The 16,716-nt window shown below is 35.8% G+C and overlaps 1 protein-coding gene across 1 annotated transcript in view; it reads left to right on the top strand.

Moving 5' to 3' along the window:
• The window catches only part of KNL1 (kinetochore scaffold 1), a 32,522-nt gene that overhangs the window by 4,124 nt on the left and 11,682 nt on the right, over positions 1-16,716 (top strand). The window contains exons 6-16 of the mRNA XM_007430082.4: positions 1,162-1,208; positions 1,326-1,365; positions 1,754-1,791; positions 2,602-2,651; positions 3,598-8,169; positions 10,762-10,909; positions 12,290-12,357; positions 12,667-12,765; positions 13,172-13,287; positions 15,143-15,233; positions 16,508-16,624. Of these exons, the coding sequence (XP_007430144.1) occupies positions 1,162-1,208; positions 1,326-1,365; positions 1,754-1,791; positions 2,602-2,651; positions 3,598-8,169; positions 10,762-10,909; positions 12,290-12,357; positions 12,667-12,765; positions 13,172-13,287; positions 15,143-15,233; positions 16,508-16,624 (5,386 nt within the window). The remainder of the gene's footprint in view (positions 1-1,161; positions 1,209-1,325; positions 1,366-1,753; positions 1,792-2,601; positions 2,652-3,597; positions 8,170-10,761; positions 10,910-12,289; positions 12,358-12,666; positions 12,766-13,171; positions 13,288-15,142; positions 15,234-16,507; positions 16,625-16,716) is intronic.

A 16,716-nucleotide genomic window follows, 5' to 3' on the forward strand; every position in this document is an offset into this window, starting at 1 on the left:
GCTATGGTTTTTCCAGTAGTAATGTATGGCTGTGAGAGCTGGACCATAAAGAAGGCTGAGTGCCGAAGAATTGATGCCTTCGAGCTGTGGTGCTGGAGAAGAAGAGTCCCCTAGACTGCTAGGAGGTCAAACCAGTCAATCTTAAAGGAAATCAACCCTGATTGCTCATTGGAAGGATTGATAATGAAGCTCAAGCTCAGATACTTTGGTCACCTAATGCGAAGAGAGGACTCTTTGGAAAAGACCCTGATGCTGGGAAAGATTGAAGGCACAAGGAGAAGAGGACGGCAGAGGATGAGACGGTTAGATAGCATCACTGAAGCAATGAGCATGAAACTGAGCAAACTCAGGGAGGCAGTGAAGGACAGGAAGACCTGGCGCAATATGGTTCATGGGGTCACAAAGAGTCGGACATGACTTAACGACTGAACAACAACAACAGGTTAATTTCCTCTCAGGACTGACTGCAGCATTGTGTAGTACAGCTGTGTAACTAGCTGGATTCCAAGGAGAAAAGATTATTTAGACAGTGTTTGGTTCACACATTGCACCTGTCAACACTTCTTAAACCTTAATTAAAATAAACCTTTTCCACGTGAAATAAATATTAAATAAAATAAACTTTTTCCACATGAAAAAGTGCAACTTCTTTAAGGAGTTGCTGACAATTGCTTCTCACTCCCAATCATCTTTTCTCCATGAAATCTGAATTGTTGCACAGCCCTGTTAAAACTATTAATCTTTTTTTTTTCCTGTATTTGTAGTGTGAAAGAAATTAGACCAACATGGCTGACTGAATGGATCCATTTCTAAAAAAAATGCTATCATATACTTATTGCAAGCAACTAAGAATAGGGAACATTAGAGCTATTTTCTTGAGAAGTAAAGAATTTAAGAAAGCAGCATATCAAAGCTTTTCAATGTTTATAATAATCACTCAGTCTGTATGCTTTTAATGTTATGTTGTATAAGCCAATTGCCATATCCAGGACATACTTAAAAACTAAACAAGCTATTTGGACTATAAGATTGGAAATGGGTTTTTTTGTATGATAAGCAAAGTGCATGATGTTCTTTGGGTCAGTATTTCTAATAAAATGAAAATACTGTTTTGTTACACAATAGTTTCTTCTGAATTACTAAAATTATTGCTATTTTTAGGGTCTTCCCACATGATCCTCAAACCTTTGTTGAATTAAATTGTGCAGGTGAGAACTTTTTGATTATCCTTATCTGGTACATATGGTAAAATAGATGTATTACATTACTATGATTGCCACATAGGCTTCTCATAACTGATCATTTTTCACAATGTTTTATTTTAGAACCTTCAAATGAAGCAAGAAATCAACATCTGTTAAATGAGTAAGTTATTGAATGAATAAAATGTCAAACATTTTCTTTTAAAATGGCCCCAACACTTTGCTCTACATGTATTCATACTAGTATCAGGGTTGTTTGTTTAGAACATTCACTTTTATCATGTTATTAGTGTTCCAGTTCACAGTTCTAAAATTATTGACTAAATGAAGTGATTCATACTGTGCAATTGCAGCTAGAAGGATTTCACTAATAAGATGTTTCCAGACACATCAATATTCTGAACAATATTCTTGCATTTGTTATTAAAGGTCAAATTTCTTAGAAACATTCCGCTAACTTCAGCATTTATAGTTTCAAATTATGCTTACTGCTTGTTTTGCTTAAGAAGCCTTTAATAAAAAGTTAATTATATGAGGGTATTTTTTTTCAGAAATGAAGAACCAAAAGTTACCAAGTATGAGATAAATGGTAATTTTTATTTTATTACTTTATTTTTTATTTGTTTATGCAGGTATTTCAATTTATATGCCCACCCAATCAATAAATATTCACAGCTGTATTGATTGCTGTGATTTGTGTTGTTCATTTTCATAAAAACATTGTTGCCAAGTAGTAATAAAGAATATATTGAATTTGTGACAGAGAAGCTTCTGAATCCTAATAGGCTCATATCAAATGGTTATCTCATGAGATTGTTAAAATAGCGTTTTGCAGCAATCTATTTCTGAGAAGGTAAAGAAAACTGCCAATTTTCTGAATTGCAGATAAACAAACTGGACAGGTAGAATAAATGGTAGAACAAATAGCATGGAAAAAAAAAAAGAGCTAAAGTAAGGGGTAGTGTTAGGCAATGTATTAGGAAGAATGTATCCCTATGTGAAGGTGAAGAATAAGGCTTGAAGGCATGAGCATTTGCAAAGTGAACAAAAGACATTGTGTGTTGTCATGTCATCATGCAAATGACATAAGTTACATATTTGTGTCAGACATCATGATGTCATTACATAATCATATCACTGGCCTGATTATGCATAAGTCATTGTGGCTTGTAACGGGTACCACTGCTTGAATGACAGAAGACAGAACTGAGGCTAAACTAGGGGTATGAGAAGGATACTATGAAGAAACTTCTTGCACCTAGGAAGTTTAATCTTCTGTTAGTATTAGGTTAGGGGGGAGAACAGTCTTCCAATTTTAGTATGATTTTATAAAAAAATGTATGTGGCGTGTCAACACAATGCTGACCAGAAAGATTTACTCTTGTTTTCTTCCCCAAAGGGATGAACACTTTACTTCATGCCCCTATCCACACTTTGCAACAAGTGGAGGTAAAAATACTGAACTTCTTCATCTATGTAATCTAGCATATCAACTTATATACAGTACAATTTATTGGAATAATAAAGCAGCTATAGATATCAATATAAGTCTTCTAAAAGAAATTAATACTGCTTTCAGTACTTCCATGAGGTGAAGGATAACTACCCTGTCAAACTATTCCTTTCATAGTTGCTTATTATTTTTCTATATATAAAGTAATATTATTACTTTAAGCTCTCATGTGGATGATGGATTCTTTCATCCAAATTGCTTGAAGAGAAGATTTAACTGGAGAGCTTTGGCTTGCAAATTATAATGCCTGTATATGCACAAGAGAGTGACACAAATGTATTTTGAATCTTTGAATGATCTGATTTAGATTCCACATTGATTTTTCATTCCATATTTTTCGGTTTGTACTCTTTACCTACAAGTCCTCAAAACTTTTCCCTTCGTTTCTCTGCCCTTGTGTGATGTACTGAAACATAATCCTGCCAGTAAACATTATACCTTGAGTCTTGAAGATTTTTTCCTTTTTTAAAAAATAACCATTGAGAACATTTGGAATGTCTGATGCCCTGTGTATTTCTTAAAGCTATCTTTTCTTTGAAACCTGTGGCATAATCCATACACTAAATATATGTAATTGATCTGAACTATTCTGGAGATGCCTCCATTTCTATCTCCCCTTTCTTTTTTGCACATAATAATTGCTTAATTCCAAGATTCAGGATTCTTTCTTTGTTGAAACAATTTTTAGTTTAGAGCAATCACATTTGAGCCCAGAACTGCCAAACCATTCCCACTTCTATGAAATTCAGAAGACAAATTTAAAATAAGTACTATATTTGAATTGATTTATAGAAAGTACTGGTCTTAGATTTTCAGAATCTGTAAAACATAGGTTAAATATAATTAGTAGTTAAAAAGTTAGTGTTTTCTTCTTTTTTATAGTGTCTTGATGCCAACACTGGTCAAGAGTTGAACAAGATGGATAGAACCCTGATTTTTTCAGAACAAAATGAAATGGATATGACATCTGGTCACACAATCTTGATTACCCATAATGCTGAAATCTGTCAAGAAACTGACAAACCCAAGAAAATAGATTTTGAATCATTTTCATCTGAGATAAAACTGGGAAAAAAAGCTTCACAAGTTACTGAAACCAGCTTCTTCAATAGCTCTGTAAAGATGAATGAGAGCAATTTATCTCAGCAGAAGTCAAACCCTGAAAAGATACAGAAAATTAATTTTGGAGACTTTTTGGAAAGTTTAAGGTCCACTAAATTGTTTTCTGCACCCTGTAGTGATACTGTTCCTTCAGCTGTAGCAGCTTCAGAAAGAAGCACATATTCTTCTAAGCAAAATATATGTTCTCATCTGCAAGGAGAAAATTGCAACATGACTCCTCTCTTTGGAGGACTTGATAATAGGCAACACTCTGTAATCTCTACTCTATCTAATGAAAAGGCCATTCTTTCTGCTTCTAAGCAATTTGGATGTGCTGAAAATATGGATCTGATTACTGCCAATACAGAAAGACTTTTGCCATCTGGAACTAGCACATGTAGCATGATAAATCAACAACAGAGTCTCGAAAAGGATTATTCTGTCACTCACAGCACAGATAGCTGTACACTAAGGACTTCAAGTTATCAGAATGGTGTTCAGCAAAAGACAAATATGTCTGCCAGTGAAATAAATATAAATAACAAGGAAACAAACATTAACCATAAGTCTGCTGTCAAGATAACTAGCAGGGACTCCTCACAGTCACAAACCAGTTTTGAAACTACTACAGGACCTGTGCCCCTTACTTCTGTCACTTCTGTACCAGTTCTGTATGGTGATAAAACTAATTTCTCTGCAGATATGGAAATGACTAATAATTGTACAGGTTTAATCTGGGAAGAACATTGTAAAGGAACAGATAGCCCTGTTCATGGATTAGTTCAAAAACAGAGAAATAATGTTTTCAAGCTAATGGATAGAACTGATTTTAGAGAGACTGATATGGACATTACAAAAAATAATGTTTCTATGAATTCTTATCTAGATAGTATGCACCATTCTAACTTATTCAGTAAAATGGCTGCTGCAGATCAGGAAAATGATCATGACAATATGGAGCTTTCAAATCCAAGAATAAATCTTAGCTCTGCAAAAAACATAAACTTAAATACAAGTCAAGTTTCCAACAGTTTTAAAAAGCAGGTAGTGAGTCCATTACTGGCATTTACTACTAGTGGTATCACTAAGTGGACTAATTCAGCAATAGGAGATAATACAATTAATAGAAAAATTGGGCTTTCAAGCAATGTAATATCTTTAATGCCTGAACATGAAATTAATACTTTCACTTCCAGTGAGAATATGAAAATAACTAAAGCTACAGCATCCTTAATACATAATTCTTTGAAGCCTGTTGGATTCCAGGATATACCACAGCAGTTGACAGGTGCTAGTAAGAAAAGTGCAACTGATACAGATTCTGATAAGATTATGGCATTTCCATTGAGTGAAGACAGTGAAATGGAGATTACCAAGAGCTGTACGGTACCAGTAAATTATAACATGCAGCAACGTGAGAGAACCATTGAAGTGTTTCCCTTAGAATCTGTAGATAAAACTGCTTGTTATACATATAATGATATGGATGAAACTAAACCCATAACATGTGTAATAAGTCAGCCTGTAGAAACTTCTGCTGCCCAGATTGTACAAAAACAAAATAATGAATCTGGTAGAAGAACTGGGTCAACCAAAGATAGAACTATTGTATTTTCCCTCAATGACGGGAATGAAATGGACATTACCAGGAGCTACACAGTAGCATTAAATCATGATGCTGTCACTTATGCTGAAGATATGCCTATTCTATCAATTGTACCTTCAAATAAAACGATCCTATCTGCATTAAATGATGATGTGGAAATAACTAATCCTATGGCATGTGAAACTGACAACCCTCTTAGAAGTGTAACTGATTTCCTTAATGTGCCAAAGGAGAATGCAGGAACTGGAAGGAAAAGAATTGAGACAGATAGTGATAAGCCTGTTGCATTTCCTCTGAGTGAAAACAGTAAAACAGAGTTTAGGAAGAGCCTTACAGAGGCAGTAGAAAGAGCTCCTCAAGAACAAACTTTATCTTCTGTAGAGAATAGCAACATTAATATATCAAATAATATGGCAGTAAATAAAAGCATGTCTTTTGCTCCAGCAGATAAAACTGTAATGTTTGTGCATAATAACGACATGGAAATCACTAAATCAATAAGCATGACATCTATCAAAGATACTGGTTTTGAGGCTTTGCAGTTAAAAAACAAAACAACTGGCAAAGCAATTCCAATAAAATCAGCCAAGGAAGGAACTGATGCATGTTTGCTGAATGAAAACGAGATGGAGATTACAAGGAGTCATACAGTAGCAGTCAGCTGTCATATTCAACATACCAAGGTAGCTCCTCAGAAATTGTTTTCAGATCCTGCAGATAAAACAAGTATGTCTATACACAATAATTATGAAGCAATAACTAAATCCTCAACTTTTGTTCCTGCAGAAAAAAACACAATTATGCACAATAATGATATGGAAATAACAAAACCTTTATCAGCTGAGATTTTCAAAAATAGTCTGAAATCTTTGCCACAGAAAAGGAATGGAAATTGTGAGACTGCGTTAGCAGAACCAGCTAATATCAGTGTTTTTGCACAGCATGGTAATGAAATGGAGATAACAAAATGTCACACAGTGTTGGTTAACCATGATAATGTCTCCCATTACAAAAAGACTGCCCAAATATTTGACCAGAATAATATGGATATTGCAGGATTCCCTACAGTTACCAAAAATCCTGAAGAAAATTTTTTTAAGAATAAGACTGAACCAGAAAAGAATGCTGAATGGGAGTCTTCTTCAAATCAAACAGCTAATGAACTAGTGAATATTGAATATTGCCAGGCATCTAGCCAAACTAAGCAACTTTTTCCTTTCAATGAAACTAGTGTATTCACATCTTATCATGGTGGCACAGAAGTTACTAACTTGCTCTCAGATACTATAAGTCGTGGAAATTTGCAGGGATTTAAGAAAGAGATGCCAGAAAAAAATATAGAACAGAATCATGAGAGGACAAATAATCTGGAAGTTACTAAAAACCATACAGTTATCAACAATGGACATAATTGCAATGTGCTATCTGTTGAGAAACAGATACCAAGCACCTCCAGAATGTCAAAAGAAAAAACAGTTCCATTTTCAGATTATGGGAACATGGAGGTAATTAATAACTACACAACAGGAACTGAAAGAATGTATATGAATGATAGAAATGAATGTGACTTACCTCCCCTTGCTATATCTAATGGTGAATTCTCTGCTTCAGTAGTTGCTTGTGAAAAGAAATTAAATATTGACAAAATTTCATCTGAAAAGTCCATTGTCCAAGAGCAGCAGAATTTTTTGAAAACTCAAGAGAGACAACGCGAATCTTGCACAGCTAAAATTAATAATCATCTGAAAGAAACTGTATCAGATGTAGATTCAAATAAAGGGAATGAATTTATATTTTCTAGGTCCTCTCTAGAGCCAATCCTATCTGAAGAAACTACCCTTGATTTAAACAGAGAAAAAAGCAGCCTGTTACGTAGCGAAAGCAAAACTCTAAAAGATGACCTTAAAAAATTATCTCAGTCAAGACAATTAGATGATGATATTGTAAAAGCTCTTCCATATGATGACAAAATCAGAAAGAAACATGAATGGAGCAGCTTTTCAAAAGATCAGCATAGCGACTTGGAATCCAATCCCATAAATAACTTACTTCCAGTGGAACAGCCAGTCATTTTACATAAAGGATCTAGTGTTATTAGCAACTGTTCAAAGCTACAAGATGTTGAGAAGAAGCCAGAACTTCTATTCTCTTGTGATACTGAGTCCAGTCTTGGTGATGAATTGTCCAAGCTGATAATGAAGCCAGAGAGCTCCTTGAAACTGAAAGAAGATAGAAGAACTGAATCCAATGCAATGGCTTCTAAACCATGGATAAGTACAAGTTCTACTGAGGGTATTCCTCTTAGTGTACCTTTAAATACTGATAACAGTAAAATAAAAATAATACCCCTGGCTACCTTCCCACCTAAATTGCCAAATAAAAGAAAATCTGCACTTTCCAACACAGAAGCTACTGCTGCCAGACTGGAAGAAAGAACAGAAATTCAAGGTTCAGAAGTCTCTTTACTTACAAAGAGCTCCTCAGACAAAATTACACAGAAATTGGGTCCATTTTACATAGGTGAAGAACTGTTCCCTGCATATGCAGAGGAAATGGATTCTAATGAGTCTTTATGTCATGAAGTGCCAGAAAAATGTGATGAGATGAACGAAAAAATTGTAAATAATGAAATGTTTGAAAGTAATCAAAAATTAAAGAGAGCTAGAAATCCAGAAAATGCGGATATTCAGAAAGAAAAAAAGTTCAAGTCAGATACAGACTGGAATGATTTCACAGAACAAAAGCAGGTTGGTAAAAGATTACTATTTTGGTAGGTTCTCACAATTCTGTGGATTATAAAATAGATACCCAGCACAGGATTTTATTTTAAAGAAAGTGAATAGTATCTACAAATTAGTTAAGTAATATTGGAAAACTGATTATTTCAGTTGTAGTGCTGGCACCTGCCCCTTGAGGATAAAAGTGCTCTTCTAACATAAAATGGTGATAATGAATAGGTAATATAACTAAAGAAAAGACTTGTATAATCCTTAAACTTTGCTTTATTTATTTATTTATCAAATTTATACGCCGCCCATCTCAGTATACAAATGACTCTAGGCGGCTTACACATAAAAAGTGATAAAAACAATCTTTACAATCTGTGTATACACACACACACACATATACATATACATACAGGGTTAAAAGACAGGGAGAGCATCATCAAACCACCAGCCACCCCCAGTGCTGCAAGCCCCCATTAGATCCCCGTGCTAGGTGGCAGAGCTAGGTCTTCATGATCTTCTGGAAAGCCAGGAGAATGGGGACCAACCTCACCTCAGGGGGCAAGATGTTCCACAGAGCAGGGGTGACGGCGGAAAAGGCTCTTCTAGACCCTGCCAGTTGGAATTCTTTAGCCAATGGGGTCCATAACGTGCCCTTCCTGCTTTAACCTCTTATCCAATTTTCCTCATGCGTAAAGCTGTGTGTATGTTAGAAGGAAGTAATTTTTAACTGGAAAAATTTGGCTGATTAAAAATAGCCTTTAAGGCTAATCAGAAAGAATTATTTTTAAAGTATTTTTCCTCTTTTCTTTCACTGGTTTTCTGTTATGCTGAATACAATTAATGCTTAAGCATCCCTATACCAAATTTGCTAGGATTGTAGAGAGCAGTCATAGTTTTGGCTCAATCCTATTCATTTTGACATGTATATATTAGTACATAGCTGAGTTGAACTTTTATTAAATAGTTTTTTATTGTATTTTCTAAAGTAAGAAGCAACATACAGGTACTAAATTTAAGCATAGGTTTTATAGGTAAGAAAGACTCCGTGGATTGGGAGTAGATGGCACTGTATTGTGCTGATTCTCTTCCTTCCTACAAGGCTGATTCCAATCAATGTTGATTGGGAGTAAGAGGTTCCACTCTCAGCCCCTACTGTATGGGGTTCCACAGGGTTCAGTACTCTCTCCACTCCTGTTTAACATCTACATGAAACTGCTGGATGAGATTATCTGTCACCATGGGGTGAAGTATCATCAGTATGCTGATAATACCCAATTGTACAACTCTGCCCCTGGTGAACTAAACAATGCTGCTGATGTCCTGTCTTGGTGCCGGAGGCTGTGAGGGTCTGGATAGGGAACAGCAGACTTCAGCTGAACCCTTGCAAGACTGAGTGTCTTTAGATTTGGGGCCTTCCGGATTTGGGAAATTACCATCTTTGGTGGTAGATGGGATTGCACTGCCCCAAACAGAACCTGTGCCCAATCTGGGGGTCCTTCTAGCTCATGACTCTTGCTCAAAGAGCAGGTGGCAGTCATGGCTAGAAGGGCCTTTTCACAACTTCATGTTGTGTGCCAATTGTGCCCATTTCTTGATCAGGAGGCTCTACTCTCAATCACTTATGCCCTGGTCACCTTCCGAATGGACTACTGTAACATGCTATACATGGGGCTGCCCCTGAAGAGCATCCAACAGCTTCAACTGCTGCAAAATGCAGTGGCTCAGGCAGTTACTTGTGCTCCTAGAACTGCACACATTACACCTGCTTCGTGAGCTGCATTGATTGCCAGTCTGCTTCCAGGTTCAATTCAAAGTGCTGATTTTGACCTTTAAAGCCCTACATGGCATGGGGGCGGGTTATTTGAGGGACTGCCTCTCTCTGGTTACATCTACCTGCCCCATCAATTCTGGCAGGAGGGGCACACTTTGGATCCCATCTGCTAGGGAGTTCCATGTGATGGGACCTGAGAGGAGAGCCTTCTCTGCCATGGCACCCGTCCTTTGCAACATCATTCCCTCTGGGGTGAGATTGGCCCCGACCCTATCAGAAAGCCCTTAAAATTTGGTTTGTCAGTAGGCTTGGGAATCCCATGGAAATAGGGAGCCCACAAAATGGTTATACGGTATATAAGATTTTGAATGCACTCTTCCATAGTTTTGCTTATAGTTTAATAGTTTTGTTTTAATCATTTTGTTTAAATTGTATGTACCACCCAGAATCACATACATGAGATGGACAGCTATATAAATGTGATAGATAACTAAATTAAAAAGACAAACACTTCTCAGGTAAATTTGCTTAATGGTGTAATTAATCACTTCAAATGATATAATGCAGTATATTTAAAAATTTCCATTATAACGTAATTAGTAGTTTATTTTCTTCTACTGAGAAGAAAGCCCCACTGAATTAATTCCTCCTAGATAAATAAGATAGGAAACCTAACTAGGTTTCTGTGTATCTGACTACTGTATGCGTAATGTATTCCCATGGCAAGTCTAAACATTGCTTTATATGATGATTTATAGCAAAAAACCAAACATGTTAAGTATTTGTAATATTATCTTATGATTTGAGATTTTGTGAATAATTACTATTTTTAATTTTAGATCCTCCATAGCACAGTGGTACCTCATAACCACACAGAAATTGATGAAAATAAACATACTCCAGAAGTGGTGGCCACAAAACTGGAAAAAAAACAAGGCAGCGAGAACAACATTTTTGATTCACTTAAAGTTGATACAGATTGCAATAGTAAGATTTCTTTCTAACCAAATTAATGATTTGGATAGCTGATATTGAAATAGAAGCACTTTGCAGTATTGTATATGCCATGGAAGTTTCTCCTTCACTTGGCAGAAGGCATCCAGGCTTATTTCAGAGGTAGGCTTATCTACTAGAATTGTCCCAAATCAGATAGATAGCTACCCAGTTTGCGGTAATTTTCTTTTCAATTGTCTTCTACATCTCTTCTTACTCATATTGTTCAGAAGTAGCTCACTCTAAAGATGCTTCTGGGCAGGAATAACAGTAGTCTCAGTAGACATATGTGGAATTTTGCCTGCTCATTCATAAAATTACTGCTCTACTGGTAATGCTAGTTACAGAACAGTGATTTACCATATAGGATGTTCCATACTACCCCAAATTGATACAGTTCCAAACAAAGCACTGGACTGCAACTCGTTCCATCTTTCTTTTCTAAAAAATGTACAGTACACTGCAGGCAATAAAAATTATGTTGGTGGACTAGCTTTTTGGAGCATACCAGCTTCCCATTTAATTTTTTTTTATTGGAGCCTAGCAGGGGACAAGGGAGGTATTTGTGGCACATGATTTTCAAGGGATCTTATTGGAGATAGCAGCTTCTTGAGAATGGATACAAGCAGTCAGATAGTGGGGAAAGACAATGGAAGACAGACATGGTTAACTTCTTTAAGCTGACTTACCTTTGAGCCCAAACCACATTCTCTCTAATGACTCTTTGGATTTTCTATAATCTTATATTTTCTATAATAGATATTAGTGCCCCATCCCAGTGAATTGGGATGGGCAAACTGATTATTGGGTTCTCTGAAGTGAGTGGGGCTGAAATATTCAGACCCAGTTTTGAGGAATTTGAGGAGAGAGCTAAAATGGCTTAAGGGCTAAGTTCATTCGGGAGGGAGGGAGGAAGGAAGGTAGGTAGGTTCTGCCTGCTCTGGGGATGTCATGATATCACTGGCCACACCCACTGTGGCCTCTAGGCAGCGTACAAAGTGTGCAGGCTGGAGATAGAAAAACGTTTACCATCACTGCCATAACTTTGCAGTTGTGTTTTTAGAAACGTAGGGTGAGAAACTGAATGACTTTAAATTTAATTACTTCTGTAGAATGATTTCTTCATTCTCATTATATTATTCATATTATAAGCCCCTATGAGTTGGGTGTTTCTTCTCATTGTGAAGATCTCTAAGATTATCAAGATTTCATATGAAAAAAAATCAGAACTCTAAGCCAAATAGTAAAAGTAGTAAAAGCCAAGTAAAAATAAAAATCAATTCAGGCTGTAAGTCCATGCTGATTGTTACTGATAATTTTTATGTAGGATTTTTTTTTTCCTCACTTCTCTGTCTCACCTATTTTTACTTCTAGTTCAACAAAACAGTGAACTGGAGACTCAGTTTCTCATGGATAGTATTGGTGAACAAAATTTGCAAGAGGTATATGTTAAAACCTTATTACTTTTTCTTTTAAAACATATAAGGAAGGCTCTTCTTAGTGAAATCTAGCAGGCTTCTCATCCTGTTTTATTAGCTAGATTTTTTTAAATCTTGTTTTTACTGTTTTGCTGAAATTGTGTCTTTCTATTGAGTGTTTTAATCTTAGATAATTCTTTTATACACTAAATGAATTTTTATTCTTAAAATTGGATTATAACTCAATGTGTATATTAAAAATATAGTAACAAATCTTGTGACTTTTGATTTCAACTCCCAACTAATGATTATGCTTAAACCTTTCAATTTTAGAAATTGCTGGAAGGTACTATTACAGTCCGTGAATTTTTCACACTTCTCCAAGTCCATGTTTTAATACAGATGCCTCGCCAGAGTCAGCTTCCTCTCAAGGTGTGTGTGTGTGTAAAATATTTGTGAGTGGTCCCAGGAACTATGTAGTGATATAAGTAAGTATTTGATTTTAGCATTAAAACAAGCCTACTGCTTTAAATTAGATATTATTTAAGATTCATCAGTGTGCATACTGACCTTCATAGATCTCATTCAGCCATTATAAACAGCCTACATCTTTATTAACATTCAGTTCAGCCAAAGTTTAGTTTAATCTTGTTGTGATAGTTCTAAAAAAGCCATTGTGCAAATTTGGCCTCTTTGGAATTCCTGTAGTAAGAAAGAAGCAATTAGGTATTGCTTCTGATTCAATTTTGTGCATATCTGTTTTCCAGATTCTAAACAGGAACATTCTAATTCTAATAAGATTTCTTCTTAAGGAACTATATGTCTTTCTTTTCTATAGCACGCAGTCAAGATAGCATCTATCCCAGAAGATGAGATTCTCAGCCAGTGCATCTATCATCCCAAATTACAGGTTTATAATGAAGATTGTCAAACTCTTTACAAGATAATAGAAGAGTAAGATGTTTCCATTTTTTCTTCAGACCTTATTTTTATTAACGTGTATTTGAACCTTCATATGAACTGCAAAGTTACTGATATCAGTTGATCTCTTTAATGTGTGCATTGTAATTCTTTCAGAAATTCTTACAAACTCTTATAAGCAAAGATATTACAAAGTAGAGCTGTGCATGACATGGAAACTGTTTTGCTCTGGACACAAATAAGGAATGTTTTGATTTTTGCAGTTTTCAGCCAAAACAATATCGGGAGGGATCCTGAATTGATTTGATGGGATGAGTAGGGCATGGCTGATGCATGTCACTTGCTGTGTCCCCTCCTCCTCCTCCTCCTCCTCCTCCTTTTTCTTTTGGCATGTGCACCAGTCTTTGGCATCTGCCCCAATCTTCACAGTGCTTTCCCTTTCCTGCCTCATCTCAGGCATTGCCAATGTACCAGCACAGCCTATCCCCTTGACCGCCTGCATGCTGATCTTTCCAGCACCTTGTCTTCTCTCCCACCCCTGACGTTTTTCAGTCCTTGCTTCTACTGCCAGTATACTAAACAGGTATACCAACCTGTTTCTTAATTCAGTGGTTTAAGCAGTAAGGAACAGACTTCTAGCACCCTATATTCCCTGCCTCTCCTCAGCTGCTGCCACTGATGTCCACACACATCATCACCATGGAAACTCTTCAGTTCAGGCTTTTTTTCTGGAACACATGTGTTTCAGTCTAAATCCAGAACAAAACAACCCTGCTTAAATGTTCAAAACACACGTTTCAATTTGGGCATGGACAACACAAACACAATTTTTCTGTGTATGGAACATTTTGTGCACAGAACAACATCCCTTTTGTGAAGATACTGGCTTTTTCTGCATTCACTAGAAAGCTGATAACTTGGGTTTCTTAACTATATTTAGCTTTTTCTGTATTCCATAGCTATGCCCAGGGAGACATTCTGGTAGCTTCACTAAAGCAGGGGTAGGTGGAGAGCACATATAAACTGTGGATTACTTACTATACTATGCAGGACATAGTATGGCATTATACAAATAAAATCCCTGAGAAAAATCCAAGGATTATAATGCAGATACCAGACATGATTTTTTTTTTTAAAGGAAGTATTCCATAATCACATATGTGCTGCCCCCCCCAAAAGCCTGCTTTCTTGCTGCATAGTAGATATCCAATAAAGAAGCTTTTATATAAATCTTCCAGATTAGAGCTGATTACAAGGGTGATGTAATATGTCTACCAATAATCTTCCTTGTTCCATTCTGTGAATAGTTCTACAGTCTTTTTAGTGTTTGGATATGAAGGTAAAGCAGAAGTGAGTGAAAATAATTATCTTTAAACATTATGAATGAAATCTAGCCAATCTGTGTAACAGGAAGTTGAGAGATCCAAATAAGCTATAGATTAAGTAGGCTGCTAGTTAATAGATGTTCATGAAGTTGAGCAACAGCAGAACCTCTTAGAAGCAAGCTTTTTTCTTTAGAAAGCTTTATATGGATAATTAAATAAAGAAGAATCCCCAAAGCTTTTGTAAGGTGTTTCTCTCTGTATTAGGGTATCTGAAACCTTTACTTATAAATGTCTGAAAATCTTGCAGTGATACTGCTGGAAAAGCTGGTAGAGCCACCCTTTATTTTACTGGATCTCAGCCAAGGTGTTTCTGCTTTTATATGTTCCTGCTTGAAATTCTGAGTTTTAGAGATTTAGTTGTCATCTTGTAATCAAGATATGTAGCTAATATACTTCTGGTCTCTTAAAACTGCTACAACAGTTCTATCTTCAGAAAAAATTGAAGAACAGAAAAAGAAACCTATCTGCAGACTCCAACAGACATTTATTTATTTATACTTCAGATTGAAACTTCATGCAGCTGACCAAGATAAACTTCTGATGAATGTACATAAAAGTTTATGGGAAGTAATGAGAACTTGTTCAAATGAAGAGGTATAGACAATTGATTTGTTGTGCTTAATTGTAGCTATCGGGATATGTCAATATCTTACTTTAATTTATGAATATTTGGCTGTTTCTCCACTGCTCTTCATATAGTAACTGCTCCTATATGCTCAGTTGTTAAAAAAAAATTATTTCAAAGAATATGAATGAAAAAAATGGGAATAAAAAAGAAAGATACAAGAAAACAAAATATAATGTACAGATAGTCCCCTGACTGTATGCTCGCTCTTAATAGAGAATGGGCTCTTCTGTTAGATTGAGTAACTTTAAATAACATTTAAAAATGTGTACAGACATTTTTATTTTCAATAAGCTTGTTGAAAGCAAGGCTGTTTACTGTCTTTGGGAGTTAAAATGTTATGTATCTGTTTCAATGGATGAATAAATAAAATAATGAAGGAGGAGCTCTGATAGCAGAAGGGGAACATCAGGGCAATAGCCAGATGAAGAATAATGTGAATTTAGTGCCCAAATCAGCATAATAAACACTGCAAACGAACCTATTTAATTGGGGAAGGGTGCATTTATTCTTGCAATAAATCTAGATTTGTAGCATTGAATGGCACATGACACCTGAATGTTGTATATTTGTGATATGTTTAAATACAACAAAAATATGTTATGACATAAAGTGAAGTAGCAATAAGATTACGTTTTTTATTTATTTAGCAAATTTAGATGGCTGCCCAACTCACACACGGTGGCTACAAGCAGCTTACAGAGTAAAATCCCCAATACAAAACCCCATCAACACCCACCCCCCAATTTGTATACTCATTAATTACTTAAAGCTTTTGAAAGAATCTATCCCCAACATTTACTATTCTCAGACTTCTTTTTAGGAGGAATGGTATTTAATCCTCTGTAAATACAAAAATGAATTCCTTTATACAAAGGTATTAGACATCTTAGGATCCCTATTTACTTTTATTGTTCACCAGATGTGAAATTTAGATGCTTGCAACAGGTCTTGCAGAAGCAGACGTTTCTACCAATTCCACAGAGATCTTCCAGAGTCTCAAAAAATGCTACCGAGGATAAGGAGGTTTTGTTAAATGGGATAGGCTATAATGTTGAAGTGAGTGTAGGGGCATCCTTAGAAATTGAACAGGAATTCAAAGGAGCTGTTTTGGAAAGAGGTAGATGAGAATATTTGTTTCTGATAGTTGTTTGGTGTGGCCTAAATTTGAATTCAATCCATTGTGACTGTAGCATACTGCTGGTGAAGTATCAGCTAAGGAAAATGTTTAATTTCACTGCAGCTGAGAGGCTTTGGTGCTGAGCTGAACAAAATGAAATCCTGTTTCAGCAAGAAAAGTAAAGTTCTTGCTCACAAAGGAAAAGCAAAATTATATATGAAGTTGGTACACCATGCAAAGGTAAATTATTTAAGGTAACCAATGAGATATAACTGTTGACAATTTTAATTATTAAGAATTCTATTTTGTATCCTACCCTCCTTATGAGCTGT

The sequence above is a fragment of the Python bivittatus genome, unplaced genomic scaffold (genome assembly GCF_059951505.1).
Source record: "Python bivittatus isolate LINGU-HERP-01145 unplaced genomic scaffold, Pbiv_v1 ctg000480_np1212, whole genome shotgun sequence".
In the NCBI taxonomy this organism is placed as follows: domain Eukaryota; kingdom Metazoa; phylum Chordata; class Lepidosauria; order Squamata; family Pythonidae; genus Python; species Python bivittatus.